The 26,721-nt window shown below is 38.1% G+C and overlaps 1 protein-coding gene across 1 annotated transcript in view; it reads right to left on the reverse strand.

Annotated features, from left to right (window-relative positions):
* Positions 1 to 26,721, reverse strand: part of EYS (eyes shut homolog) — a 1,451,515-nt gene that overhangs the window by 52,753 nt on the left and 1,372,041 nt on the right. The window contains 1 exon segment of the mRNA XM_045543805.1: positions 9,322 to 9,504. Coding sequence (XP_045399761.1) covers positions 9,322 to 9,504 — 183 coding nt within the window.

Below are 26,721 nucleotides of genomic sequence, written 5' to 3' on the forward strand. Positions count from 1 at the left end.
GTCACAGGCATATAATTGTAGTTAAGGTTATGGTATTATGTTCCCTAAATTATTTAGAAGTATTTATAGAATTTTTTGTTTGTTTGTGGTTTGATTTTAAACCTAAACTTTTTACTATTCATATCAATAGTTCTCCAACCTGGCTGAAACTTATTAGCATAGCCTCTGATTTAATTCGTATATATGAACAAGAAGGGGAAATCCGTTATATAGGAAGGAGAAAAGGAATCAAGGCTTTCAGAGAGTAAGCCCAGGAGAAATCGTGCAGGTCACCTTGACCTGAAGGGAAAAGAGAGACAAAACAAAGAGAGAAAATTGTCAGAACCGCGCAGCAACCCTGCCTGCCTTAGGTAATCATGATGGAATTCTTATGAGGAAAAAATATGTAAATGAAGTAACAGTAATTAGAGGTGGTCTAATTAGTTCCACCTTGAAGGAAGGCCTGAACAAGAGTAGCTAGGGGTTTGAGCCATGGACCATTAATGAAACCCTCAAAGGAAAGCATAAGATTCATTTATAAAAGAAGTAACTCAAGCCTGTGCATTGGAGAGACTTTCTAGGCACACTTGTACTGCTGTTTTTCTCATTGATTCCCATTGTGTGTTGTAAATCATGAAGCTGTATGTGCAAGTACACTTGGTCTGTCTGCAGGAATACCCCAGAAATCAGAACCACTTGTCTGGAAGCGGCAGAAGCTCACTCTCAGGTGCTCTGTATAAGGATTCAGAATGGTTTGGAAGGCTGTTCCTTGGATTGTTCTGAAGGGGCATATTAGGAGTCTAAAACATTTATGTAGACAGTGCTGTGAAATCCACACGGGTTTCAGCGCTCTTCAGTTAATCCAAAGGTTAACGTTGTGACTTTTAACATCATAGAAACATGGTAATTTTCATTCAGCTGATCCAGCAGTCTTTTTAGTCCAATAGATTAAATTTTCTAAAGTATTTTATTTAGAAAAAAGATTTAACAGTAAAGGAAGAATAGATGTGATCTATTAGTTCTTCAAATTATTCTTTCATATGGTAAAATATTATCATTTATTAAATCTAATTTATTCCCCTAAATATGAAAATGCACTTTGCAGAGTTAAGCAAAGTCCCAAGTAGTACAAGGACATGAGCGTATAATCTTGGTCTCTTTGCTAATTTAACTTCTGGCTGCTCACTTCCTTTTATCTCTCTCTTTTGAAAAAATGGTAACGATGACATCTCATAGGATTGTCTCTAGCAATAACTTAGAGTGTTTTAAAATATCTTTCCAAATGGATTCAGAAATTCTAAATGACAAGTGGATTTTTCTTCTCCCTTCTTCCTTTCCTGCCACAAGTGAAAGAGAAGATGAAAGAGGAGCCATAAAGACGATGCTGTGTGTCTTCCACTGAATGGACGTGCTTAACGAATGAGTCTTGACTACTGGGGGGAGTTACCATCTCTCACCATTCCTTTTGTGCAGATACTTTGTGACCATATTTGATTATAGTTCTAGAACTTGCAAGGATTTTTTGATTTCTAAAAGAAGGAAACTACCTTTTTATCAGAAGTCTTGATAATGCAGTACAATGATGCTGACAGAGACACCAAGATGAACCTAACTGAGCTTTAGTTGACTGTTCAACTGGCTATGAGAGGGTATATTCAGTTTTTAGGAAGAAAGCCAAATTAGATATGAATGAAAAGTAAGATAAATGTAAACGATTTTAGGAAAATAATAGGAGAAATTTATGGAATTAGAATCAAAACTAAGGTGATACAAAGGAAAAAATATATCTAGGTTAATATGTAAGAAACAAGACCCAAAAGAATGGAAATCTAACCTACCAGAACAATACATATTAAATGATATAGGACTCTAGACACTTGAGACACCTTTTTCCCATATTCAGTGACAGTCTCTATTTTATGGGCTGCTAAACTAAAATTAAGATGACTAGAGATTTTGGATTAACTTTCAAGGAGCTTACAGTCTGTTTATCTTAAAATCTGTACAGTTTCTGTTCATAGTGGCAAACTTTTAGCTGCCTGTTTGGTTGATATGATCATTAAACTATGTATATTCCAGGTTTTTAGGAGCATTAGAACCATATATATCCATGACCATAATGTTCCTTCATTAGCCGTTGTGCACAGTGATACCCTATAGTGTCAAGCTCATGGGATTAAATTATTAAAATGTAGGCAATGTAAACTGGCTACTGCTGTGGCCAAATCAAGATGGTACCCTGACTTCCAGGTGTGCTATTGAATAGTGTGGCAGGACTGATAGTAACAACAAGTCCAATTCTGTGCTCAGAGCACATGGGAAGGTGATAAAATGCATTTCTTGGGGCTACGTGTGGCTCATATTATTATATCTCTTGAGCAAAAGGAGCTGAGACTAGAAAAAGTGGCAAGTCTGGATCTCTCTTGCTGTCAGAGATGAGAACATGAAAAGAAGGGATGTAAGCACCAGCTTGTAGCTAAACTTGAATTTCACAAGATGGAACTGCATGTGCTTACTGGAAGTTTTGAACAAACATTGAAAGTGTGGGCTTGCACTTGACCCCTCTTTTCCCTCCTTTCTTTTTTGTCTTCTGGATGTTCCCCTATGAGACCAAGTTTACCCCCTTTGAACTATGCTTAAATGTATATTCCCTCTCCATATATATATTTGAAAAAAGATGGGGGGAGGATTTGCAAGATTCTACGTATCATTGTTATTTCTCACTCTGTTTGAGAACTGGTCAAATGTGACAATTTTTATGTGTTTCTCCATCAGTAAAGTGAATAGTTTAAGTTAATATCTTATAATAAATCTCAAATTTAATAATGGACCACTTTAACATTACAGTATAGAATATTTAATTCCATGAAAACTAAGACTTGATAGTTTGAGGTTGTCAGGAAGAAAATTCTCATGATTTCTAGTCATCCTGATATGATTACAGAAAAAAACAATGAGCATCTTTCTGTTATAAAAAATTTAACATGGGCCGACACTGTCAATTTTGTTTATAAAATGCCTCTGTGATGTGGGATTGAAAGATGCGTTATATTAAGGAATTGGCCTGCTCCCTCATTCATCATGCATCTTCCCCCTGCCTGATCCGTACCGGGACTCTCTAAAGAACAGGCTGAGCTGATTGCTTTTGTGACATTCCCACCTTCATTTTTCTTTTTGTGTACCATAGATGACATTCACTTCACTTTTTCCCACAGAAAAACATCAAGCCATATTTATGCACTTTTACTTCCATTACAATTAATAACTAAGGGCTTGAAGTAAATAAGAAATTATTTGTCATGAAATATGGGATAACCTTTTATAATTACCACAGCATTTGAAGAGCTACATGCTGGTCACTGACAAGATAGCTATGCACATAAGGCACTTAGGTGCACAGATCAAATTTCCAGGAAGTCATATATTTTTTTTTCTGAAAAATTCTATCCCTGTATTATATATACTACAGTTGAGATTTTAACTTACATTTTAATGATGCAAACAATGACACATGTCTCCCCTCCTCCCTTCATTTAGATCCTAACTTCTTCACTACAATTGGATCAATCTATACCCACACACTATTATTAGCTAACCAGGATAGCCTCTGTTTACAGAGAATCTTTCAGTTAGGGAAAGAATCAATGAACATGTAATTATTGATTTTGCACATAGTACCTAGCATGTGAATAATGCAGTTGGGGATACAAAAGAAATTGAAGGCATGGTTTTTCCTAAAGGAATTTAAGATTAATCTTGCTGAGGGACAGGATTAAGATTATGAAATTGCTGCTATTCTAATGTTTTTGGTTTATGAAAATGGTGCTTTCAGATGATTCAAAGTAGTGATTGTGAATGGCAAGACAGTACAGAATGAGTTATCAAATTATGGGATATAAACTGCAAGTGCTATGCAGGCTTTGTGTAGGCAGAACATAAGGAGGTCTAAATTTGTCGGAGAGTGTTGCCTGAATGGGTAGATAGTGGGAGAGGTGAAGAGGACTAGGGCAGCCATTCCGAGCAAGAGGAAGCTGTGAGGGTGGAGTACACGGGGGTGATGGATCTCAGGTGAAACAAACTGGCTGTTTCAGCCAGCTGGACCGGGCATGAGCTGGGCCTGGGCTGGGGGAGAACAGAACTGGAAATACCAGCTGTAGTGCTACAATTGTGGCACTAGTGGTAGAAGATTGGTCAAAACGCAAGGGAAAGAACGAAAAACACGTATTCTCTGACTGTTCCAGCTTGATGAGGTTTCTACTTTCTGAATTTCATCTTTTCTATCACATATCTTTATGTTCAATGCTATTTGTGTTCCAGATATATGTTAGATGTTGTGGTAAATGTTGTGTGTGCCAGGCATGGTTCCTGACCTCTGGTTTAGTATTGTTAGTTAACAAAACTCTCTCTCTCTCTCTCCTCCCTTCTCTCTTCCTCTCTTTTTCTCTCTTTCTTTCTTCCTAGCTTGCCATTAAAGAAAACTGTGAGTACATATATTTTGCCTTCCTAAATTGATTGTAAGTTTTACTGCATCAGGGACCACAGATTTTTGAATTCATTCTTTCAAAAACTGTGGAGTGTTTATATGTGACCACCACTATGGATATAAAAAAGAAAAGCAATGGTTCTTGATCTCAAAAAGATACAGACAAATAGCTTTAATAAAATATGATAATCGTTACCAATGAACTACAGTGAGATTAATTCTTAAATTCATCTGGAAGTGTTAAAGACTTTAAAGAAGAATAATTTCTGGAGTTGAGGCTTAAAAGGTAGAATTGTTTTGGAGGCATCAAAATGAAGAATACGTTGATTAGGCAAAATGTGTTTGGACTTGTATGTTAGAACAATCCCCTGTAGCAAAGCGGGGGATGGAGGGGAAGGGGAGCAGGGAGACTGGAAAAGAGGCTACTGCTGTTGCACTAGTTTGTGATCGATAAGCCAGGAGTGATGAGGATAGAAAGAAGGAAGACCAAAAAGTAACTGGAAGCTAAAACGGACAGATCTCAGTGTTTGATAGGGTGTGGGGGATAGAATGGAGAGAGGACAGGGACCTCATGTGTCTTGCTCATAATTGCTTCTCCAGGACCTAGAGGAAGGCCTCGTCTAGGTGCCCAATAAATATTTGTCAAAATGAATGAAAGGGAGAAATCCAGATGACTCCTGGTTTCTGGCTGAAGCAGAATGTTTTTGCCAGTTGCTAACAGAAGGGATCCAGGAGGGGAAGTAACGCATTCATCTGTGGCCACTGTGGGACATACAGGTGGCTTCTAGAAGAGCCCAGCTGCAAGGCATGCATTGTAAGGGGGTGGAGGGTAGGAAAGGAAGAGAAGATAATGCAGGAAATGCCAAATATGACTGCAGAAGCATTAGAAGATTAGGTTAGGTAAAAAAAATCACAAGTCAAGAGGAATGTTTTTAAGCTGAAATGTTTGAAGAATAATTTTTTTTCTGAGAGTACAATGAGAACGAAATTTGGCAAAATCAAGCATTCTGCTTTGGAAGGCTCAGAAAAGAGTATCATCATTATTGGTCCCTTACCTTTTTTGTGGACTTATCAGAAATTAGAGGTTGGCTTACATTTCAAGTTATTATATAAACTCTGTAGCTTGTGCATTTCTTAATCTGAGGAAAATAAAGGCAGATATGGAATGGTGATTTTCATAATAACAACTAATATGCTGGTCAGAGATCAATATTACTAAATGATAACACCTAAATGTGGATATACCACTGTTACAAACACTGACCTGGATCATTTCTTCTATAGAATAGATAATTGTAAATTATATGGTTAATAATCATACTATGTTTTAAAAGAATATGTATTTATTTTTATTTTTTTTTTTACCTTAAAAAATCCTTCGTTGGAATGTATTTCTGTAATTTATAGCTTTATGCTATATAAATTGATGAACCATCCCTATATGTGATATTATGGGCAATAATTACATAGCTTAGTCCATTCCCATATGTAGTCTAACTTAGCTGGCTCATAGAGGTTTTGAGTAGTTGCTCTCCAATATTTGTTGTGTAAAAAAACACATCAGGTGATTGAAAAAATTCTATTTTATGATTCAAGAAGGCCTGGGAATTAGTGTTTTAACAAGCACCTTCATGTGATTGTAATATATGTGTAAAGAGTTACTGCTTGGAGAAACTCTGTATTAAATTATTATACAATGTATACATGCACCAAAAGATCGCATTGTACCCTATAAATACTATGTGTCAATTAAAAAACAAGTTTAGTGCCGCTGGTATTTTTTTTAGCTGGTGTTCTTGCTCTCTCCGGTGGTAGAATGTGGAATTGCATGTTTTAGATTTCTCATTTTCAGTAATCAGAAAATGGAACTTTACAATTTAACCATCTGTTATCTAGCCTTTATCTAAGCATGCTATAAAGCTACAAATGCAAGTGTATAATTAGCATTAATCCCTTTGTATACAAAGCATATGACTAGAGAAGACTAGAAAATGTCACATGTAAGATTCCACAATTTAGAAATGCTGTGGCCAAAATCTTGCGTCAAAATGTTGCTTTAGTGTGTGTGTGTGTGTGTGTGTGTGTGTGTGTGTGTGTGTGTGTGTGTGTGTGTGTTTTGAGAATTTTGAAGGAGTCTGTGATAGAAGAGCACTGAAAAGTTTTTGGAGGCAGAATTTTCATTGGTCAAGTGTTTATCCTTTGCTTGGGTTCTATCTCTATGTATCTTTCATGTTTTAAAACAAGACAGACCCAGGGTCTGAAATGGTGCTTTGAATTTTTCATTGTCAAGTTTTTAAAAGTTTTTTTTTTGTGTGTGAATGAGAAGAATATAAATGATAAATATATGATGGAAAGGGTGTGGAGTAAAGGGTTAGGGATAGTAATTCCTTTTTTTCCCCTTCTTCCCTCCCTGCCTTCTAGCAATCACTCAACATATATTTATTCAAACCACCTGAGAGTGACTCTGTGGGTGATACAGTGATAACTCACCATTTCAATAAATGAGAAGAGAAATTTAGAACTTTATAGCCAATCAAAGCCTTTAACAAAGGCTCCATGTCCTAAGTGCAGGGCAGGCTGTTAATGCTCAAAGAGAGGAACCATTGGGGAAATCCTAATAGAGGACATAGCATTTAAACTGGGAATTCCTAAGAATAACCACTATTTAAGAATTTTTGAGAAACTGTGAGGCTGACTTATATACCATATAGTTAAATTTTCCTTATTGTGGTTCTTTTATTTATTTGTTCAGTACTGATTATGGTCAGGCACTGTGCTAAGTGTGGGCATATAAAGTTGAATAGGGCTGATTTGGTCTCTTTCTATATAAAGGGCCCGTTCTAGTAGTGGAGACAGATGAGAAACAACTATATAAAAATAAATAAAAGAGTTATAAATTGAAGTAAGGGCAATGAAGGGAATAAATAAGAAGCTGAAGTAGAGAAAAACTTGGATGGAGTGGGATAATACTGACTTTTGTGAAGGTGGCTCTAGAAGGCCTCCCTGAGAAAACACACCCTACCATGTTTATTGAGCCCAGTGCTATTTTAAGTGCTTTCCGTGTATCAACTCTGCTGATCCTCACAACCGTATTAGGGAGTGTATTGCTATTATACCCAGTTGACAGGTCGTAAAACTGAGGCACAGAGACATTACATTACTTGGCATCTGATTTGTCAGTGATGGAAACTGCATTCAAGTCTACACTGCCAGGCTCTCGAGCCTGCTCTTTTGATCACTCTGATGGCCATTTCCTAACAAGGCTGAGGAAAGAGCTTGCATGCAGCCTCTGAGGCAGGAAAGCACTTGATAGTTAAGGCACTGGGAGAAGACCCATAGGAGAGGAGCACAGAGATGGTAAGAGTGGCCTGGTTGTGGGTTCAGCAATAGAGACCCGGGTCTGATCCTGAAGGTCCTCGAGAATATGGTAAGGAGATTTGGATTGCATTTTCTAAGTGCAGTGAAAAGCCACAGGTGGGTTTTAAACAAGGTTCAGCATGATCTGACAAACCTTTTTGAGATGCTCTTACTACAATGTGGAGAATGGATTACAGGCAGGAAAGTCAGTAGGGATACAAGTTAGGAGGACGTCATGAGATTTTGACGCAGAGATAGGGAAGAGATTCAAACAAATTTGGGAGGTGTATGAACAGCACTTCACGTGATAAAGTGTTCCCTATCCTCACAGAGGTGGCGGGTGGTGGAAGGCTGACACAGCACGCTTCACTTGGCATGTAGGCTCCTTTCAGACATGTGTTAACACAGAAAATAATGTTTGGTATTAACAGATAGTCACTGAGCAAGTTAAAAAAAATAGAGTATGTTATTCACCCTAGCACAATAGAATCACTGATGGTTGAGAGAAAGATCTTTTTCTAATATGTTGATTTCATAGATGAAAACACTGAATTCAGAGAGAGCAAGTGATTAATTGGTTAACTGTTAGTTGCAGACTCAAAAGTAAAACACATGTGATTTTCCTTGACCTAATACATGCATAACCAGTTTCTACTTAAGAGAGATAAATTTAACCTGTAAGTTGACTTCCCACCAATTCTAGGGCACTGGAGTACTTTGTTACAGATTGAGTCCTTTCTTATTTCTTGCTTCTTTAATTTGGAATGTTTTCTTTGAGGGCAAAAACCATTTCCATTTCACAGCACATTGTAAAATGATGTTTTTTTTCCCTGAGAATTTCCTTTTTCTTCTTACATGTAGAAACAGAAGAAACAGAAAAAAGGACAAATCAATAAGCTTACTTCCCTTTCTCTGTCCTCATGTTTGCCTGCATGAATTCTTGCTCTTATAATCAAGAGCAAGAGCAAGAGCAAGAATATATTAATATAAGCCCTGATATGAAGCAGGGCTTTAGAAAGGGTCATGGAACTGCTGAATACTTTGGACTGCATGAAACATGCAGGAAACAGGAGGAGGCTTCATCTAGGCCAATATCTTCTTTAACCATAGCCAATTAGATTGTCCCTAAAGAATATCTAAAGTATTTCTTTTTTTTGTTTGTTTTTGAGACAGAGTCTTGCTCTGTCACCCAGGCTAGAGTGCCAAGGCGTCAGCCTAGCTCACAGCAACCTCAAACTCCTGGGCTCAAGCAATCCTCCTGCCTCAGCCTCCTGAATAGCTGGGACTACAAGTGTGCACCACCACACCTGGCTAATTTTTTCTATTTTTAGTAGAGATAGGGTCTCACTCTTGCTCAGGCTGGTCTCGAACTGACCTCAAGTGATTCTCCTGCCTCAGCCTCCAGAGTGCCAGGATTATAGGTGTGAGCCAGTGTGCCGGGCTTCTCTAAAGTATTCTTAAAGGAGCTAGACAACAGTCCTAGAAGGTTCAATTAATCTTACCATGGCCTTTCTGTCCAGTGAAAAATATCAAGTTATTTTGCAGTGCTGAATGGTTGTTTGCCAGCTGAAACTTCAAGTGGAATTCATAATCAAAGCTGATGTCTGGAATCCGTGAATAAGCCAAGAATGAAGTGTATCCAAAGGCATCTGTACCACTGAACCTGGGCTGAGTAATATTAATAGCTGTGGAAAAACCCAAAACAAACAGTTAAAATAAACCTGTACATGTACTTGTGAAAGGAGGGTTATGTTTTGCTGATGTATCTGGCCAGGTAGGCTGTTTACTATCATCTTAATTACACTTTAGTGCCCTTAGCATTGAGCAACTAAGTGACTCAATAGGGAATTTCAAAATCAGAACAAAGGAATTGCAGTGTATTGAGATCCTATATATAACCCTTTTGCTCACAGTTCCTTTCTATATGATGAAGGATTTGCTTTAAAAGAAAAGCCCTATATTTTAAAGTTTAATTTTAGAAACAGAAAAGATCACTGGCAAAGTGTTTGCTCAGGTGCCTTGTAAACATGATTTGGCATCCAAACACCGAATACAACTTAGAGAACTTCACAGCATGGAACAAACTGTACTTTTCAAATCCTGTACCTTTATATGAGCCAAAGCCACAGGTCAGGGTTAAGAAAGTCAAGAAACGGGAAGGAAATCGGTCAGGTTCCATCGTCATATTGTGAGTGATCAGAACTTTTCTTTAAAGTAAAAATAATTGCCTAAAAGAGCTGTTGATCCTTAATTTGGTGGGATGCTTGTTGGATAATAAAAGCACAGGTTTTAATAGATCTGAAAGTGGAGGGAGATTGAGTAAAAACAGAAAATGATAAAATAGAAGTTTAAGGGCCAGTGTGGACAAGAGAGAATTTATATAAGCGGTGCTCTTAGCCATCTATTCTCTCTTTTCATCCTGCCTCTAATCTTCTCATTTCCAACTCTTCTCTTTCATTGTTTTGTGTCCTTTGTAAGTAGTTCCAACTGGTTTTTATTCTCCTACCTCAAGAGGACAATAGGAAACAGAAAGGGGGATTTTGACCTCCATTCCTGTCTCTTATGAACGATGTCCCCAGATTAAAGGATGTTCCTAAAACATGTTTTTATTAGTTGGGAACAGCTTAATAGAGGGAAGAAGAGCTTGTCTTGATCGTCTCATGTTGCTTCTTTCTTCTCAGGAGATGTTGGATCTCCTGGGAAGTTGTAAAACTAGAATAGTCTCACTCTGGTAGCTAATGCTTAAAACAAAAGAGCTTGTTATGTTTGTTATAATTATTTATACAGAAAATAACTGTGCTATCATGGGAAAAGTGATTCAGAGGCTTTTATTTCTGTTTTTTTAATACGATTATTAAACTACAGTATTTTTGTGAAATAAGCTGATTTTTTTGTTTTGATATTTCATTAAAATCTTATCAGTTTTTTCCCTGGGATGTGTGGCACAGGTAAGTATAATTTTCTCAAAACTCACTGGGATCTGAAGTAGGGATTTTGAGACACATTGGCCCTTATATGATACAATCAAGTCCTGGGGGTATGGGATCCAGCCTGGAAGCCTCTCTGTCCCCTGCTCCCCCAAGTTCAATCCTAGACCACCAACCTCTGCTGTGGTGGGGAATGAGGAGTCACCTGGGAGCTCCAGCACCCCACCCACAACCTGAGTGCTTCTCTTGGTCAACTAGAGCTGGTCATAGATCTCAAAACACACCACTGTAGCTGGCTGTTTCTAGCAAGCCCCACTACTGGCAGGGAGGACAACTTGTACAGCCCTTTACAGCATCTACTGATTCAGTCCTACAGAATGTGTGGCTGTATGTGGCCCCAACTCTGGTCCCAGAGATTAAACCAGACATCCCAATATAATTCACACTGTCAAGAAGATCATAGGGCTGGAGAAAGAGAAAGGATTTCAAAGACTGCTATCTTCCTTTGTCAACAAGAGACAGTGAATCTATGCACACACAGTATACCACTGCTACAGTCTATAAATAACTTACAATTGTGAAAACCACCACACAAAGGATACCTATAACCAAGATATCCATTCTGAACCTAGACCCCCATCAAAGTACTCACAAGCAAAGCCAAAGGTCTTTACCCAACATATGCTATACACACACCCTTCAGAATGAGGGAGGAAAAAGAGCTCTACCCAAACAAAAGAAAACCCCAAAATAAGAAGTGACAGCTGCTCCAGATGAGAAGGAATTAATGCAAGAACTCTGGAATCATGAAAATTCAGAGTGAAAGGACACCTCAAAGGAGCAGAACAGCTTTTTAGCAATGGATTCCAACCAAAAAGAAAATACTGAAATGACAGAGAAAGAATTCTAAATATGGGTTGTAAGAAAACTCACTGAAATCCAAGAGTAAATGGAAAACCAACTCAAAGAAACCAGAAAAACAATTCTGGAAATAAATGAAAAATTTACTAAAGAGATGGATGCACTTTAATAAAAACCAAATGGAACTTCTCGAAATGAAAAATTTATTTAGGGAAATAGAATACACATTGGAAAGTTTTAAGAGTAGACTAGACTAAGCAGAAAGAATTTCACAGCTTGAAGACAACTCTTTTGAATTGACCCAGTCAATCAAAAATAAAGAACAAAGAATCAAGAGGAATGAACACAGTCATAAGCAACATGGGATTATGTAAAATGGCCCAATATAAGAATCACAGGCATCCCTGTGGGTAAAGAAGAAAAAACACAAGGCCTGGAAACCCTATTTGTGGGAATCATGGTCTTGCTAGGGATTTAGACGTCAAAATATAAGCTCAACAAACACCTAGGAGATTCACTGGAAAAAGGGAATCACCAAGTCATGTAGTCATCAGGCTGGCCAAAGTCAACATGAAGGAAGAACTACTATGAGCTGTGAGGTGAAAACATCAAGTAATTTACAAAAAAACAAAACAAAAGAAAAAACAAAAACCCATCAGACTAGCAGCAGACTTCTCAAGAGAAACATAAGCCAGAAAGAAATGGGGTCCTACCTTTAGTCTCCTAGAACAGAATAACTGTCAGCCAACAATTTTGTATTCTGAAGAACTAAGTTTCATAAATGAAGGAGAAATAATGTCTTTCCCAGACAATCAAACATGAAGGGAATTTGTCACTACTACACCTGCCCTATAAGAAATGTTCAAAAGTGCATTATACATGAACAGCACAATAGATATCAACCAGTGTAAAAATACTCAAAAGTTATAGCTCACAGTTATTATAAAACAATAGCACAAGAGGGAAAACAAAACAATAAGCTATCATCTAACATGATGAACAGAACAATATCTCACATATCAATACTAACAATGTGAATGGTCTGAATGCCACTTTTAAAAGACATAGACAGGCTGAATGAATGAAAAAAACATAAACTAAGTATTTGCTGACTCCAAGAAATATGTCTAAACCAAAAGGACTCACACAGACTCAAAGTAAATGGGATGTAAAAAAGTATTCCATGCAAATGGAAAGCAAACGAGAGCAGATGTCACCATCATCCTCATCTCAGATAAAATAGACTTTAAATCAACAATGGTAAAAAAAGACAAAGATGGTCATTGTATAATGGTAAAGTGAGCAATTCATCAAGAAGAATAACAATCCCAAATATATATGAACCTAACACTGGAACTCCAAGTTTCATAAAGCAAATTCTTCTAGATCTAAGCAAAGAAATTAATAGTAGCATCTTAATAGTTCGGGACTTCAACACTCCCCTGACAGAATAGGACAGATCATTGAAGCAGAAAATGAATAAAGAAATACTGGGCTTAAACAAGACTGTAGAATAAATGGATCTAACAGACACAGAACATTCTACCCCCAAACAACTGAATATACATTTTTCTTAGCACATGGGACATTTTCCAAGACTGATCATATGTTAGGCCACAAAACAAGTCTCAGCAAATTCAAAAAAATTGAAATCATAGCACATATCTTCTCAGACCACAATGGAATAAAACTAGAAATGAATTCCAAGAGAAACAGTCAAATCCACACAAAGTCATGTCCTCATCCACATTGTCTTTATCACACTGGATTAGGCAGGAGAACATGGAGGGGCCCAAACTAGGAGAAAGAAGGTGTTCAACCTTACAAATCATTCTTTCCAACTCTTTAATGGAAGCCCTTTACCATCTTTAACCAGATAACATTTGGTTAATTTGGTTACTCTGTTGCACAAATTCCCAGGTCAGACTTCTTGGACAGTTGGTCATCATCAAACCAGGAGATTGAATAGATTATGATGGGAACCTTTTGGGGCTACTAAATGTATTTTTTTTTAGTAATCTCTAGTTGCCTTATGGCTTTTATAAAGCACAAACTCATGCATTTTTTCAGTTTCTTTTTAAAGTTACAGCAATGAATTGAGAATGTGAGAAAGGGAAGGGGTTGCTAAACTTTAAACTAAAAATTTATTACATGGAAGAAGAGCAAAATCAATAACAACGGTCTGGGAAAATTTCTGGCATAGTCAAAAAATATCTTGACATCTTCTATGGCCATTAAAACTTCTATGAAACTTGAGTAAAGGGAGAATGTCTTAATATTTTCTATAATATTATGTTGCATTACAGACTTAATGTATGATCTTTTTAGAACATGTTATATTATGCTTACAAAAACATTTTTAGCAAAAGTTGCCACAAAAAGAGTATAAACTTCTGTTTTCTAGATATTTACTAAGGCAAATTTTCATCATTCCCAATAAGGGCAGAAAAGTGAGCATTATTATTTTAAAGATAACTGCATTTTTTCCTTTTAAAAAATTCTGCAATCCTTCCCTTAATCTGAATTACTAAAGTTTTATGTGCAGAAGTGACCAAGATGAGCTATTGGGATGTGGGAAGAAGACATACAAATACCTTAGATTTCAGAACATCTTCCCCTCAACTCTGCAGTGAGTGATGCCTTCTAAAGCCCACTGGCTGGGTGTAAGACACGAGCTATTGCACATCATAATGATGGAGAAGAGGCAGGTGGAGCCAGCCAGCTCAGGCTTGATTTTGAATTTCCTCACTTCCTATGCAAACTTGGGCAAGTTATTTAGCTTCTCTGTTTTAATTTCTTCATCTGTAAAATGAGGAAGTTAAGAGTACCCAACATTTTGTGAAGAATGAGAAAAGTCCATTGTCAAACGAAACACACACCTGAACTAACCACAAATCTCAAGTGGGCAAACCTCTTACACCAGCACTGCAATCCTTCTATGTTTTCCCAGTCAAGTTACTTTCCCAGTCTCAAAGATTACTATTTAAGACTTCCCCTTTTCTCCTCAAATATCTAATATTCATTGTCTCTCTCTCTCTGAATGAATGATCTTGCTTTTTCTTTCACTGAGAAAAATAAACTTTCTCAACAGAGAACTCCCCTATTTTTCTCCGTCATCTTTCCACCTTCAAATCTTTCATTTTGATCCATATGCTTTACTTTCCTTCTGGTTACAAAACTGACTCTGCCTGAATATTGGATCTACCCCTTTTCATCTGTCCAAGGGCATCACTTCAAAAATTCTGTTCTACCTCCCATGAGACACCAAATTTACTTCACATATGCTAGATTATCTCTATCTCAAATAAAAATCTTCCCTCTACTCCACATACCCCTCAAGCTACTGCTTGTGTCTCTGCTCACCATAATAGCAAGATCCTTTGAAGCAGTTCTTATATTGACTTTTAAAATTTTCTTCACCCATTCACTCTTGATTTTATTCCAATCAAGTTATTTTATCTATCTTTTCTTTGAAACTTTACCAGTGACCACCATCTTTCTAGATCTAATGTCAATTCTCTGTTTTCATCTTATGCAATGTCTCAGAAGCAACTGACATGGTTGATTATTTCTCTTCTCTTGAAATGTTTTCTTCACTGGGTCTCCATGACAATGCACTTTTCTGGTATACTTCCCACATTAATAAGTGTTCCTCCTCATCCTTCTTTTCTTCCAGTTATCTCCATTGACCATCACTCTGTGTCTGATCATAAGTACCATCTCTATAGGTGGATGACTTCTGAATAATAGTCTTTATACCTGATTTCTTTCTGGAGATTCAGAGCTCCAGATTCATATATCCAACTACCTACTAGATATTGGACATACATTTGTATGTCTGCTAAGAATCCTAAACTGAGCATACATAAAACAGAACTCTTTATTTCCACATCTATTATCTTCTCTCCCATTCCAGTCCCTTCCCATTTTTTTCCAGTCAAATCTCTTCCCCAGTCTTCCCTCTCTGATGCTCAGAATAAAAACTAGGCATCATTCTTAAATTGTGTTTTTCTCTGCTACCTCAACCTGCTGACTGACAAGTCCTGCTAACTTCATCTTCAAAGTATATCCCAAGTCCCGCTACTTTCCACCACCTCTGTTAATGCCACTAGAGATTGATGCACTTTTCTTTCCAGCCTGGACTACTATATTCGCTTCTTAACCGGTCTCCCTGCTGCCATCTTTATCTGTTTACAGTCTCTTTTCCATATTCTAGCCAGAGAGGCCTTATAAATACAAACTGCATATTAAAAGTCATCCTAGAAGATTAAAATAACATAAAGACTCCTTACCATAGCCTGAGGCCCCTATTTAAATTTATTTTGTATTCATTTCTTCTCGCTCATTCTGCTTCAACCATGCAAACTTCTTTGTGTTTCTCAAACAAACCTAACATTCTCTGGAGTTGAGACTTCTACGCCTGTGGTTTCCAACACCTGAAACATATTCTCCCCAAAAGGTGTGGTCTGTTTCCTCACTTCCTTCAAGACTCTGCTTAAGTGTTCTCTCTTCAGAGGGTTCTTCCTTGACTACCCTGTTAAACTACTAAATATTAATCTCCTCTTACCTCTGTCACTCTCTAGTTCCGTAACCTGCTTAATTTATCATGGCCTAATTCCATTATATGATATTTATTTGTTTACTTTTTATTGTCTTTCTCCCCAGTTAGATTGCAAATCCCTCTAGGGTTTGCCTGTCCTTCACAAAGCCCGGGATGGGCAACAGTGTCTGGTTCAATGGGGCACGAGATACATATTTATCCAATGGCTGAACGGATACATGTAAAAAGTTTAACGTAGTATTTAGAACATAGTGACATACACATACATGTGTTATATCTTTGCTGTTATTATTTATCTAGCGTTTTAACTATTTTGTTCTTAAGTGACTAAGTGAACTATTCTGTACTTATCTGATTATTCTGTTCTTATGTGATTAATTGGAGCTATTAGATAAAGGTGAGAAATAGAATTTCTACACCATCACCAATGTTAATCATTGCGTGTTTAAATTTGTTTTATACATTTTCTAGTCATTTGCCTCTAAAGAATAAGAACGTAACTGGATTTTTTTCAATGATATTAGCATCTTTATTCTTCTAATATGGGCAAAAATTTAAATAACATATTACATACTGATACTGCAAATCAAGGCACAGGAACCCCAAACTTGACGAACTAATTGTTTTTCATAATTAAGTTGTATAAGTATAATTTCATATGTTTTATCTTATAAACATTAGTTTCTGTTTAATATTTGACAATACCGTATTGTTTAACTTGAAAGCTAAAAATACTAACTATGTTTCTTGGGGCAATTGATAGTTTCTGACAGAAATTTTTAGCTGTTACATGACAAAATATCTGTATGATACCCTTATGGTTTTGTTTAACGTTTTACAATATGGACTTGAAAAAATGTTCTTAAGTTTATCAAAAAATACTTGAAAATAGTGTTTTCAAGATAGATTATCTTGTCTAAATATATCTTTGTGAAATAAAGTTCATTGCTCTATTTTTATGCAGATACAAAAGACAGAAGAACTGTGCTTGGTTTTTACTTGGATTCTGTTTTCTATATAGGCTGCTGTGTATCACAGAGTGGACACCAGGGAGCACTGAGCTAGTGAAAATCCAATTCAGTTTTTCTTTCTCTCTTATGTATTTTAATGAAGCAAGCAGATGGTAGATAGATTTTCCCCTGGAAACTGCTGATTTTGAAAGACTCCAGAATGCCAGTTTTCCAAGCATGGTATTCGGCAGCATATTGTCTCTCAAAATATACATTTAATTTTGCCAGGAAAATTAACCTACTCTTAGACAGATGGATAAATTTGTGAAAATAAAAGACCACTGGTTGCTCTTCCAGCTTTCTTTGTAGCTTTGAGTATAAAATTCTTTCCACTCTCTTTGTTCTTAACTTCTTCTTAGTAATGTAGCAATAAATTTAGCCCAATGTCCTGCTGAAATGCAATTAGGTTATAAAACCATGTACGTACATGATCATTGTCATTGTTGTTTTTGTTTCTGTTGTTGGAAAAGCTCCTTGTGCAGAGCTTGTTCAGCATTATTGTTTTGAATTAAAAAAGTGGTAACCTAAAATGCAATTTTCATTCCAAGGGAATAGAAATAAGTATTTCCTGTGATATTCCTAAGTCATAGGTCATGGTAGCTTGTATAGAAAACATACGCTTACCTTTTTCTTCCAAACCGAGACAAAGATACCCAACACATGAATAAAAGGAAACTCTCTATTCAAATGGATATATAGTATTTAATTCACCCACAGGTATAAAAACATAAAATAAATATGATTGGTTGGTTGCCAATTCCTGCTCAAGCTAAATTATTAAAGCTTTCTATAGATATTTAAATTCCTATCACTTTCACTTCTCTATCTATGTGTCAGGGAAAAACTAAGAAAAAATAGAATTTTACATTAAGATAAAAAAACTGATGAAAATACAGAGCACCATCGTTCCCACCAGCTAAAGAAATGATTAATGACCAGAATCCAAAGCAGCACATTCTTTTTAGGTGCATAATTCTTAGAAATTAGTGCCATCTTCTGGATTTTCACAGGAACTGCTTTAAATCTAAATCAGGTACTGGTGGGATGTTTTATGGTACCACAAAATGTCAAAAAAGAAAAAAAAAAATCCCTGAAACATACAGGTTCACATGGTAATATCTGCATTGCATTATAGTTTATGGCATAAACCTAGAGAATGGTAAAATATTCACATATTTCTGTCATTCACATTACACAAGCTGTTTAGGTTTATGCTGGATTAAATCCTCTTGGTTTGTAGTTTATTGGGATGAAATAAATTCTTAGATATTACACTCATAGAATATTCTGGAACTGATGTGTTTTGAATAATTTTCTCATTCCTAACTCCTAAGTTTCTTCATGCCAGTGGATTTTTAGTTAAGAAATTAAGAAACATTGAGGTTGGAGTGGGTCATTATTCAAATTCAGAATTTTTTTTTTAGTTTGTTAAGATATCATTTTTAAAGACATGAATGTATAGATGTACTTTTATATACTTCAAAGTAATCAAAACAGCACTTATATTACCTACTATGTTCCAGTTGCTAGGTTCCTTATTTAAATTATTTTATGTCTCACAGAACACCAGTGAGATGTTTTTATACCTGTATTCCTACCTTATAGAGAAGAAATTGAGGTTCAGAGAGGTTAAGTCACAGATCTAAGAAACAGCAGAGTCAGAATTTGAACCCAGGCCCATTTGACTCCAAAGCCTGTGCTCTTTCTAACATGTTATGCTGCCTAACTCACTATGATGGCTGGGATATTCATGATATTGGTTGATTAAAAGCCATTGGTAGGTGTTTTACATTATTAAAGTTTGTATTTCTCACAAATTGATTTCATACAACTTTATTCTATTTTCTCCGCAAGTCCTGACCATGGACTTATAAAAATTTGTAGGACTCTTATATTCCTTCATCTATATTTAATATTAATGCACATATATGTTAATTACTTTACAACGAGAAGGACTTAATTGGTATTCAATATATACCAGCAATTTTATCAACAGGTTTTAATAGGAGCTTAATTGTTTCCCAAATGAAGAGAATGTGAATGAAAGATCGTGGTTAAAAGATCAACATGTCTCTGAAGGTTTGTAAGTGCTTGAATGTTTGGAGAAAGATGCACACACATACATATACAAGTATATATTACAGGCAGTTGACTATAATTTACATTTCCAGTTTTGGTACTGTATAAAAACAGTTTAGAAAAAGCAAAAATCTAAGAAGGACCCAAAGTAATAAGGATGATTTATCAAAGAGCAACATGTACTCTAGCTGAGAGAGAGAGGAGAGAAAGGAAAAAAATGTTAACCAGAGATACTACAGGGAAAATTATAATTTTATGATCTCTATAGTTTAGATGCTGAAGTGCTGGCGAAAAAGCAGCATACTGCAAAATACTAACTCATTTCTGGGAACCACAATACATGGTATTTTAAAAGCATATAATAAAGATTTTATATTAATAAATATGGCATGAGAGATCATTCTAAGTAACATTACTAATAAAACAAAGAAAAATCATCAGCCATGATTTGTGAGATTTAAAATTCATATTGGAATTTTTAATTGGAAAAGATCTTTTTATCTGGTAGCCCCAAGACTTTATGTATTAATAGTGAGCAGGTGCTTAACTCAAACAACAATCAGAAAATATAATGAAATAAAATATTTTATTTACCATAGTGTGAAATACCTAGAATTAAACTGCATGAATTAGGTTCCTTAGTTAGAAGCAATAGAAACTAACTCTAGCTATTTTTTTTTTTTTTGAAATAGAGTCTCTGCTCCATGTCCCAGCTAGATTGCAGTGACATCATCATAGCTCCCTGCAGCCTCAAACTCCTGGGCTCAAGAGATCCTCCTGCCTCAGTCTCCTGAGTAGTTGGGACTATAGGCATGTGCCACCACACCAGATAATTTTTTTATTTTTAGTGAGTAGCAGAGACTGGGTCTAGCTCTTGCCTCAGACTGGTCTTGAACTCCTGACCTCCCACCTCAGCCTCCCAGATTGCTAGGAGTACAGGTGTGAGCCACTGCGCTGGCCCAACCCTGGCTATTTTAAGCAAGAAATTAATTTATGGGCAGGAGATAGACTACCTCATAGAATTAAAGGGAAAGGCTGGAGAACTAGCAGGGAAAATAGGCAAAAATCAAAGGAACATAGGCAGCTCAAATGTAGTCAAGTTCACACTGTGTGAACAACTTTGTCAGGATGCAGCCACTGGTATCTCTATGACTGGGGACAACTGTGTGACCACCTCATCAACAAATATTTTTAAATATCACTCTGTATTTGGATCATATCCTTAGGGTACAAATCCTGGGGAGAGTATCTCATTGGACTACCCTCGGTGATGTGTATGCGCACAAATAGGAAGGAAATTCAGGTACTGTATAGCCAGAAAACAAACCCAAAACAAAACATAAAACACAATAAATGTCTCCTGAAAACCTTTGGTTGCCACGTGTCAATATGAATGATTTATTTTTTAAAAATTTGTATAACTTTACAGGGTACAAGTGCAGTTTTTTTTTTAAATTTCAGAATATTACAGGGGTACAACATTTTGGTTACATGAATTGCTTTTGTACCATTTGAGTCAAAGTTATAAGTGTGTCCATCACCCAGATGATGTGCATTGTACCTATTAGGTGTGAAGTTACCCATTTCCTCCTCCCTTCTCCCACCTGCTTGATTGCCTTTGAATTTTACTACCATATGTGCACATGAATGTTGATCTGTTAGTTCCAATTTAATAGTGAGTATATGTAGTATTTGTTTTTCCATTCTTGCTATACTTTTTGCTTAAGGTTGCTTTGGCTATTCAGGGTCTTTTCTGGTTCCATACCAAGTGTAGAATTATTTTTTCCTGACCTGAAAAAATCGGTATTTGAATGGAGATTGCACCAAATCTGTAATCACTTTGGGTAGCATAGACATTTTAACAATGGTGATTCTGCCAATCCATAAGCATGATAGGTTTTTCCATTCATTTACACCCTCTGCGATTTCCTTCCTCAGTGTTTTGTAGTTATTCCTATAGAGGTCTTTCACCTCTTTGATTAATTACATTTCTAGTTATTTTATTTTCTTTGTTGCTTTTGTGAAAGTTATTGAGTCTCTGCTTTGATTCTCAGCTTGACTGTTGCTGGCGTATGGGAATGCCACTGATTTGTGTACATTCATTTTGTAAACTCAGCTTTGCTGAATTTATTTATCAATTTCAGGAGTCTCTTGGCAGAATTTTTGGGGTTTTATAGATATAAAATCCTACTGTCATAGTTTGAACTCACGTTCCCTATTTAGATACACTTGATTTCCTTCTCTTGCCTGATTGCTCTGCCTAGGACTTCGAGAGTTGAATAGAAGTGGTGATGGTGGACAAGCTTGTCTGGTTCTAGTTCTAAGGGGAATGATTTCAATTTTTCCCCATTGAGTATGATGTTGGCTGTGGGTTTGCATATATGGCTTTCACAATTTTGAAGTATGTTCTATCCATGACTATTTTGGTAAGCGTTCTTATCATAAAAGGGTGCTGAATTTTGTCAAATGCTTTCTCTGCATCTATTGAGAAGATCATATGTTTTTGCTTCTATTTATGTGGTGAATCACATTTATAGATTTGTGTATATTGAACCACCCTTGCATCTCTGAGATGAAGCCAACTTGATTGTAGTGGATTATTTTTTTTTTTTGATGTGCAGCTGAATTTGGTTTTTTAGGATTTTACTGAGAATTTTTGCTTCTATGTTCATAAGGGATACTGGTTTCTGCGGAGAAGTCTGTTAATCGGATGGGGTTTCCTTTATAGATGACTATAAATCATCTCCTGATGATTTTAGGATTTTTTTTCTTTACATTGACCTTAGAAAGTCTGTTTACTATATGACATGGTGAGGTACTTCTTGGAATTTATTTCCCTGGAGTTTTTTGAGCCTCTTGTTTCTAAATGTCTAGATCTCTTGCTAGACTAGGGAAGTTTTCCTCCATTATTTCCCCAAATAAATTTTCCAAACTTTTTCATTTCTATTTTCCCTCAAGAATACCTATGATTCATGGGTTTGAGCATTTTTTATAGTTCCATACTTCTTGAAGGCTTTGTTCATTTTCTAAAATTCTTTTTTCTTTATTTTTGTCTGACTGGATTAATTCAAAACACCTGTCTTCAAGGTTCTTAGATTCTTTCTTTTGCTGGTCTAGTCTATTGTTGAAGTTTCAACCACATTTTATAACTATTTCAATGAATTTTTCATTTCTAGAAGTTCTGTTTTTTTTTTTTTAAATGATATCTATGTCTTTGGTAAATTGCTCATCCATATCCTAAATTGATTTTGATTTCTTTGCGTTGGTTTTCTGATTTGTTTGTATCTCATTAAGCTCCTTTAAAATCAATGTTTTTAATTATTTACCTGGTATTTCAAAGATTAATTTTCATTTTCATTAGATCTATTGCTGGGGAGTTAGTGTAATTGTTTGGTTGGTCATAATACCTCATTTTTTCATATTTCTAGAATAGTTATATTGGTTCCTTCTTATCTGGAGGAACTGTCACTTCTTATTTTGTTCAGACAGGACTTTTTTTTTTGAGGCTGTGACTGTAATGCATGTTGAGTAGGGTCATTTGGCTTTGCTTCTGTGTGCTTTCAGCGATCAAGACTCTGTATGAATTCCTTGGTAATAGATAGCCTTAGTGTGGTGGTTTTCTCACATGCCAGTTGTAGTAGTGGTGTCCTGGGCACGTGACCAGACTCTCAGCTTCCTGGAGAGCTGTGGTGGCGCAGGTCTTGAGAAGCTTATCTTGTTCCCAAGCATTGTGCACTGGTGCCAGTAGATTCTATATTGAGTTGTACAGTTTGACCTCCAGGCTAGTAGGTGATGTTTGCAGGTAAGAGCTGGCTGCAGCAGTAGCAGTAGGGATTATGCTTGATCTTTGTTTACCAGGAGAAGGTTTCTGGGACTTCTGGCCTTGGGCAGGTTTGGGTAGCACAGAGTAACACAGGGCTCTGTGCTCAGCCCCACAGGGGGAGGTGGGAGGTGGAGGTGGGATGTGAAACTGGGTGGAGCTGGTCCAGTCAAATCTGCCCTCAGGTTCTGCCGTGGTGTACACAAATGTTACATAGACTCTGTAAAATTTCCTTAGATATAAATAGCCTTAGTGTGGTGGCTTTCTCAAATGCCAATTGTAATAATAATGCACCAGTCCAGTGAGTGGGCTCAAGGCCCCCTGAATGGTGGTGGGAGCAATGGTGGCAGCAGAGCCTGTATTTTCCCAAGCGCTGTGCCACTGTGCCTGCAGATGTTGTGATGGGCTGTGCAGGTTTGCCTCCCGGCCAGTAGGTGGTGCTTGCCGGTGAGAGCCAGCCACAGTGATGGCTGTGGGATTCAACCATGAGATGTACTGCGATGTTCCACGCAATGGGCTGGGCCATGAACTACCGGGGATCCCTGTCCTGTGCTCTGCCCCCAAGGCAGGGCAAAGCTGGCTGGGGCTGGTTTGGGCAAGCCTGTGTTTGGGTTCCCCGATGCCGGGCACAAGCACCAGCCCCAGTGGGGGTCAGAAGACAGACAGTTCTCAGGCTGCCGGAGCAAGGCTTTCGGGAGAAGCAGAGCCACCTCTGCAGTGCCAGAGAGCTAGCAGGGGGATAGAACGACAGTTTGGGCTCCACAGCCCAGCCAGCAGTGGTGAGACCCACCTCGCACCCACACTCTCCATCTGGCAGGACTCTCCCTGCTGCTGGCAGCAAGCTGAAATAGTAAGCCAACTCAAAAGCAGTATGTTCTCAGATTGTTAAATTGCTCCAAGCCACAAAACCCCCTACCCTAGAGAAAAACCAAGCTCCTAGGCCACACCACCCCAGCCCCACTAATGGCGGGTGGGGGAACTCCTGTGCCCATGGCACAAGCCTACACCACATTTGCCTCACAATCTGGCTGTGGGGTTGCCTCCTCCACTTGAGATTAGATTGCAAATCTCAGTCTGGAGCCTCTCTAAACCTGTGACTGCTGCCTGTGTTGGCTGGCAGAGCTCTGCACAGCCTCCTAGAGCGGGGATTAGGAATGGCCTCCTCCTATCAGTGCCCGGGTCTGGAAGTGCTCAAAGCACTTCCCGATGCTGCTCCTTCTCACTGTCTCCCCACTGCTCCCCAACTCGGATCCAGCACTTGGTAGGATCAAGGAGTTCCCCCACAGCGTGGATCGGCCAGCTCCCCCGTGGAAATGTGTTTTGCAGAGACGCTCTCTCCCCCTCTTTCTCCCTGGAGACTCACCCACGGTTTTCTGCTGGGATGGGCAGTGAGGGCTGCTCCCTGCCCTATCTTTCAAAGTATCTGAAGTTTCTTTCACTTTTATTTTGAGCTTCCATGTTCCTTCTTGTATAAAAGTTCACAGTGTGAATTTCACATACTATTTTGCTATTTCCAAGTGGGTGAGGCACACTAACAGAGCCTCTGATCCACCATCTTGGAGGGAAAAAAACCCCTTCTTATACATGGATTTTCAAGTCAAAACTTCCTTCTAACATAATGCGATGATCCCACATATAACCAAAAAAGTGTCACCTTCCTATACCAAATGATGCCTTCTTAAAGTCTTTTCTTTTATTGCATTTTGTTTCAAGGTACAGATGGATCTCTGCATAATGGCCATTTATCCTGTTTATGTTGTGATCCTGTCCTGATAGGGACTAAATTTCAAAGTTACTAAACCCAAATACTTTACAGAAACCAGACAGCATATGACGACTGTAACGTGACACGGAAGTATCTATGATTTTTCTTGGTAACAAAATCAAAGGAGATGCTAACACCATCGTAGTTAGCTGCTCATCAGCATCCACAGGAGGTAGTGCCCGGGGAGGAACTACAGGGAGCTGATTATACAGGGAGACCAGGAAAGGCAAACGGTGGTGAGGCCACCCAGAGACTAGCAGCAGCAGAACAGGTGAAAGCAGCTGCCACTTCTAAGGCCAAAAGGACAAAGGGAAGACACAGGGTTGCAAAAGCCCAAGAGCCAGGACCTCCTGGCAGGAGCTAGGTCTGTGACTGCGGCTGCTCATCGGGCCGTGAGGCCGTGGGGAGGGCGGCCGGGCAAGGGGCAGCTGGAGCCAATAGTACACACAGCTCCAGGTGGGTGTTGGGGGAGGAGGGGAAATATACTGGCTTCTCTCTTCCTCCCACTCTCCTGTCTCCTTACGGGACCTTCCCTTGGCGAGGGAAAATACAGTTTGCACAAGGATGAGCGACGGTGCTCAGAGCAAACAGGCAAACGACTGGCACACACTGCAATGTAGGCAACCCTGGGGCTACAGTCCTTATTTCCCGGAAAGGATCACTTTTGGTATTATAAATTTCTTCCTGGAATGCTCTTTCCTTTCTTGGAGGGGAAGCAAATTTAAATTCTTTCTTTGCTTTGTTTTCTTTGCTCTCTGCTAGTCCTGCAGTTGGTTGGATTCTATACCTGGTGTGGTGAGGTTAAGTCTTCATTCCCGGGAGACCTGGCCATGGTGAGCCTGCTGTCTGGGGCTTCATGGGGCCTCCGTGAACTCTTACCGCTGGATGTGTGGGGCAGGGCCCCAAGGCGGGCTTCTCACCCTGTGTGTGTGTGTGTGTGCACATGCGTGTGCCTATGCATGCGTGTGCCTATGCATGCGTGTGCCTACGCATGTGTGTGCATCCTGGGCCTCTTTACTGGTCTAGTAAAGCCAGTGGGAACTCTCTTCAGAATAATGTTTCTAAATTCATCAAGTAAAATATATAAGATTATAAAACAAACCTACTTTTTTGAAATATAATTAATAAAATATGACAAAAATTTTGTCATAAAGTAAAATGTATGGTTCTTTCATAATGTATTTAAATAACAAGATCTAGCAGCAAGTATAATAACTACAGCAATTTCAAATTGTGAGGAGCACAAAAACATTGTAATATAATATATAACTCCTGTAATGTGATCTAAAGGGACCTGGTTTCTCTTGGTAACAAAGTCTCAGGTACTGATAATACCACTGTGACTTTCTACTGACGTTCATGATCAAGAAGAGTTAAGTTTCTGTTGGAGTTCATAAAAAGATGTAATTTTTCTTTTCCTCATCCATATACACAGCTTCTTTGACCTAGAGGGTTCCCTGGGTTCTACCAGCACACTATTCCCCATCTGCCAGCTAATCCTCTTGCCTTCAGTGTTTGCTCCACACCCCCTTCTCACTGAGGCCTGTCTTGTCCCACCCTGTCCATCCTGTTTGCTTGTATCCTTCCCCTGTGTGATATAGTTTTTTAAAAAATGCTGTCTTGACCCAATTTTGAGGACTTGGTTAGAGGCCAGTGAATTCCCTGGACCTGGATGCTCCAGGCCATTACACACCTGCTCTAATTGCTCTGGGCCAGGTAGCAGACAGCTAGGGACAGACTCTATGCCATGAAGCCCTTGAAACTATTCAAATTACCTGATCCACAAAGACTCCTGAAAACCTTACTCACCTCACCGCACTTGCCATACGTAAGCCCTCTTCAGCTCTGGCTTGCTGTTACCCTGTCTCTGGGCAAAACC

Source organism: Lemur catta, chromosome 2, assembly GCF_020740605.2.
Source record: "Lemur catta isolate mLemCat1 chromosome 2, mLemCat1.pri, whole genome shotgun sequence".
Classification (NCBI taxonomy): domain Eukaryota; kingdom Metazoa; phylum Chordata; class Mammalia; order Primates; family Lemuridae; genus Lemur; species Lemur catta.